The sequence below is a fragment of the Otolemur garnettii genome, unplaced genomic scaffold (genome assembly GCF_000181295.1).
Source record: "Otolemur garnettii isolate 467f Iridium unplaced genomic scaffold, OtoGar3 scaffold00011, whole genome shotgun sequence".
In the NCBI taxonomy this organism is placed as follows: Eukaryota; Metazoa; Chordata; class Mammalia; order Primates; family Galagidae; genus Otolemur; species Otolemur garnettii.
This window is the reverse complement of record NW_003852406.1, coordinates 34,310,570-34,315,499: the sequence shown is the minus strand read 5'-3', so window position 1 is coordinate 34,315,499 and position 4,930 is coordinate 34,310,570. Positions and strand designations below refer to the sequence as shown.

The 4,930-nt window shown below is 45.6% G+C and overlaps 1 protein-coding gene across 1 annotated transcript in view; it reads left to right on the top strand.

The window, feature by feature from the left end:
- ADAMTSL3 (ADAMTS like 3) overlaps nucleotides 1–4,930 on the top strand; it is a 391,341-nt gene that overhangs the window by 248,691 nt on the left and 137,720 nt on the right. The window contains exon 14 of the mRNA XM_012801847.2: nucleotides 4,232–4,379. Within this exon, the coding sequence (XP_012657301.1) occupies nucleotides 4,232–4,379 (148 nt within the window). The remainder of the gene's footprint in view (nucleotides 1–4,231; nucleotides 4,380–4,930) is intronic.

Here is a 4,930-nt window from a genome sequence, read left to right as displayed (position 1 = left end):
GTGTCTTCCCTATTTTCCCTTGGAGGAGTTGATCTACTCTGGTTATTTGAGTTGCCAGAGTTTTTCCGCTGGTTCCGCCCCATGCTGAGTTTAGCTTGTTTGGAGGCCTTATCAGGTCCGTTCAGTTGATGGCTTCTTCTAGTTGCCCAGAAAGACAGGCAGAGCCTATCTGTTGTCTTCTCCCAGATCTCAGGTGCTGGGACAGCCGGGGTGCAGTCGAACAGCAGCGGCTGCACAGAAGTGTGTGTGACCAGCTTAGACCTTGTTCAGCCTGCAGGGCAACGGGGGGGGCGGGGGGCCGGAAACTAGCAGCAGCCAGATCAGTCCTGGTTCAGCCCTTCTGCGTGGAACAGGGGAACTGTAGTGGCTAGATCAGTCCTAGTTCAGCACCCTGGAGCAGCCAGAGGGTAGGGGAATGGCAGTGGTAGTGCAGGGTACACAAGTGACCAGATCAGTCCTAGTTCAGCCCCACCGGGGTAGCTGGGGGGAAGCAGGGGACTACTTCACCGTCGCCCGTTGGATGCGTGCGGCGCTAGCAAGCCGATCTGTGCCCTCCCAGTGCGGGAGCTCGGAGCGAGAGACTCCCCCACCTCTGTCCGAGGGACGTATGTGGCTCTATCAAATAGTTCTGGGCCTTCCAAAGATGGTAGACCCCTCTACCACCACCTGCAGGGCGAGTGTGGCTCTAGCAAGCAGTTCTAGGCCTGCCCAGCTTGGGAGCCTGGAGCTGGGAACACCTCCCCTGGCCCCCATGGGGTGTGTGTGTCTCTCGCAAGCTGTTTTGGGTCTACCTGGATTGGAGGATTTCTCCGCCTCTTCCTGTGGGACGCCTGCAGCACGCCTGCGGCCCTAGCGAGCGGTACTGGGCCTGCCCAGAGCAGGAGCCTGCTGCTCATGAGGCGTGCGACTCTAGCAAGCAGTTTTGGGGCCCTCCCGGCTCCGTGAGGGCAAAGGGAGCCACTTGGCAACTGGGTTAGTCTGGGAAGGTTAATACCTCCTTCCCTACCTTACACCCAGTCACTTGTAGTTCCCCAGGTCCGAGACCCTATTCACTCCAGTGGGCCACTGCTCCCGGGGTTTACCTGGCAAAATCAGCCAGAAATCTGAGTTCAGCAGGGGAGCCTTGCCTGTTTAAATTAGGCTTCTGTCTGGCTAGATTTCTCTGTAAGTCAGAGGTTGCATTTGGCTTTAAACTCAGGTGTCAATTCTAGCCTCTGCCCACCCACTGCCTTTGTCTCAGCCAAATTCGCCCCCTGAGGGCCGGGGCTCCACCCAGGCGAGTCAAGGGTGCCCTGCCTGTGGCTGCCATTCAGGATGGCTTGCCGGGGGTTTCTGCACTAGTGTCCCCCAAGCTGACTCTCCTCTCCTCACGCCGGCACCACAGTCAGCACAGAACAGAACCAGCCCTTTCCCCCTCCACTTCTCTCCAGGAGTTGCCCCAGAGTCAGGACTCCATAGGTAATAAACCTCCAGGTCTCTGAGTGGGTGGCTGGGGACTCCTTGGAGTTCGATGTTGCAAATGGGGAATATATACAGATTTATACAGTTTTACAGTTTTATGTCTGGCCAGAGGGTGCCGTGGCACGCTGGCGGGGGTAGGAGGTCCAGTTTTTAGGGCGTCTCTCCCATGGAATAGAGTGGGAGGCAGTTTGAACTCTGCTTGCTTGTTTGCATGGAGTAAACTGCGCGAGCCCTTGTTGTGGGGGAGGGGACTCCCGTCTGCTTGGTGGTGGATTTTGTACCTTTTGGTTGTAATTTCAGGGTCGCAGCTCGCCTCAGGAAGGTTGAAGTGCACTCTTCAATCTTCTCTCTTGTCTCTGCTCCAAACCATCAGCTAATTTGCTAAGGTTCTGTCCTTTCAGCCTCCTTCTGGACCGGAGCTTCTGTAAAAAGCTGGCTGCAGTTCGCCATCTTGGCTCCGCCCCCCGGAAAGATTTTAAATTAGCAGGGTCATTCAGTCCTTTGAACTCTTGACTTACACACCAAAATTTGTGTGATAGTCCATCACCAAAGATTATTTTTAATGTTCTGTTAGCTGGTGATTTGCTTGAGTCTTCTTTTAATTTTGGGGAAAGCCACAAAAGGATTTGTTAACCTATATCATTAGGTAAACTGTGACTTTTTTCAGCCCCCAATCAACATCATTTCTGCAACTCTCAGAGCTTGTTTTGAGCCCTCTTAAAATCCTAGTTTGTGTTGAGCTTTAGACCATCCCCTCTGTCACTGTCATAACTGTATCATAACTTTAAATGTCAGAACAAAGGATTGTAAATCAGCAAATCAGCTCATCACATTCCCCACTTTGGGCTTTTAATACTTTTCACCTTTTTTTTTTTTTTTTTTGGTCTTTTCACCTTTTAAAAAAAAAAAACATTCTCAGTGATGAAGGTTTGCTGTCACTGAAGATGTTCAGATCCACAGAGGAGTTGGGGAACTGTCGTAGACACCAACAGCACTGGGGTAAGCACCCAGCTTTCCAGAGGGGTCCTCAGAGATAGAATGCACTTTTATACTGACCAGAGAGTTACACCTTGTATTGTTTTCTTGCTCTTTGAGCAGATTTATTTTTTCTTTCTGGGCTAATATAAAACAGCCTCTTAATATCATATATATGTCAAATTGATAAATTTGGGGATAGGTGAGTCCATTTTCCAGAACAGGGACTAATCTCAAACTTGCTCAATTCATTACACTATTCATTCAGCAGTTTCAAGAGTGGCAGGATGAACTAAGCCAAGTTTGCCAATATCCTGCCTTTCTGGAAATGTGTGTACACTGATAAATGCCCCCATAAAAGCATCTGGGGACTCAGACAAGAGTCTTCAGGCTCTATAAAGCAGTGGCTAGGTCATAGCTTTGGAGACAGGAGACTTTGGTATGGAATTCTTCTCTTCCGGTTAGGAACTGTGTGACCTTGAGCAAAGTCCTTATGTGGTGGGATATGTTGTTTATCTATTAAATGAGAATTAAGCACCTGACCTGCAAGTGTGTCCAGGATAGTTGGCCAGATCACACAAGCAGGACAGCATCCTGGGCCACCTTTGGTAGCCAGTAACAAAAGGTGGCCCAGAACTCTCAGCTCCTCCCGGGGATGGAACCAGAGTTGGTACTCTCTGAAGTTTATACAGATTGGAAGTGACCCTTTAAGAAAAAAGACTACAAAACACAAATATTGGGTATCCAAGAGACTATTTACTTAGAATAAGAAAATAAATTGCAAGAAATTACAAATTTTCAAGGCTGACAATAACCCTAATGTGAACTCTGGACTTTAGTTAATAACGACATATTGACTTTGGACTTTACCTTACGAATGCAGATAATGTAATCTCATGGTCTGTTCCCTCACAGTAAGCCCCCCAGGATAATGATGTATTGGTTCACCAGTTGTACAGCTGTGTCACACTAAGGCAGGATGCCAATAACAGAGAAAAGAAGGGGGGCAGGGAGAGACTATGGGAACTTCCTGTACTACCTCCTCAATATTTCTGTAACCTAAAATAGTCCTAAAAATTGTGTATTAATTAAAAGAAGGTGGATGTACACATTTATGAGTATACTCACCAACATAGATGGATAAATTGAAAAGATATCCTAGATTTTCATATGACATGGAAACATTCTATTCAAAGCCAAGAGTAACTTCCAAATCTTAAATAACTCGAGAATAAAAATGCTGACAACACACACTTCACAAAAATTCAGCATAATATTTTTATTAATTTTAATTGCCTGACACATTCACACTGTGTTTTCCTATATGTTGGTTGCTTCATATGATGACAGTTTTGCAAGATCAGTTTCTACCAAGAAAATAGAAACATAATTGTCTGGCACGGTTAGCCAAAATTTTACAGCTATTTTTACCTTTCTTTCAGCTTCAAAAATTGTTTTGGGTAGTTACATGGAAATTTTTATTCAAATTTCAGAATACCTGTAATACATTTATCTGATATTTGAACAGTAAGATTTCAGCATTTTGATTTTTCTGGCACTGCGATCTCATCTTAAAAAATACTTTTTGAATGGAGAGTTGGAAGGAGATTATGTGAGAAAGGAGCCTTGAAACACAAGCACCACAGAAAACCAGCCCCCTGGGCCCTTCCTTACATGATGTTTGTCTAAAAGTGTTTCTGTGTAGTTCAGTGGCTCTCCAGGTATGATAAAGTAATACGTCTGTCGATCGCCTCCTGAAGAAGAAACTCACTGGCTTCTCTTTCCTTCTGTGAAGTGCACGGTGACTTGTGGCCGAGGGTTACGTTACCGGGTCGTTCTGTGCATCAACCATCGTGGACAGCACGTTGGGGGCTGCAACCCACAGCTAAAGTTACACATCAAGGAAGAATGTATCATTCCCATCCCATGTTATAAACCAAAGGGTAAGTGTGTGCAAATTTTTTAATTCAAATCAAATAGTGTTTTTCAGCTCTCGTTCCAATGTTGCAGCATTTCCATTTCCGCTTACTAGCTTTCTTATAAAAATTATTTTATTGATAGATTGCACAACCTTTCCACTTAGAGAAGTTGGACATAAGAGATTTATTGATGTGGAGGGAAAACTGAGCTGCCATTGTTCTAATATATATATGGACCAGCTTCTGTCCGTCTGGGTGTGTACTAACATTTCTTAGTAGAACAGAAAATAATTGATGCATTCCCTGCCTTGAAGATAAAGCTGAAGGATAAGGAGGAGGGAAGAAAGAAACATGGAAAGGAAAAGGAGGAGGAGGAAGAGAAAGAGCAGGAAGAAGAGGGAGAGGTGAAGGAGGAGAAAGAGGTCATTGATTCTCTAGTCCCAAGACTCTAGTTCTTCTTTGGTCCCACAGAACTGTGTATGGACCTTTTCACTGGAGGGCAAGTTTTTTTTTCTCTTTCTCCTTTCTTTCTTTCTTTTCTTTTTCTTCCTTTCTTTTTTTTTTTTTTTTTTTGA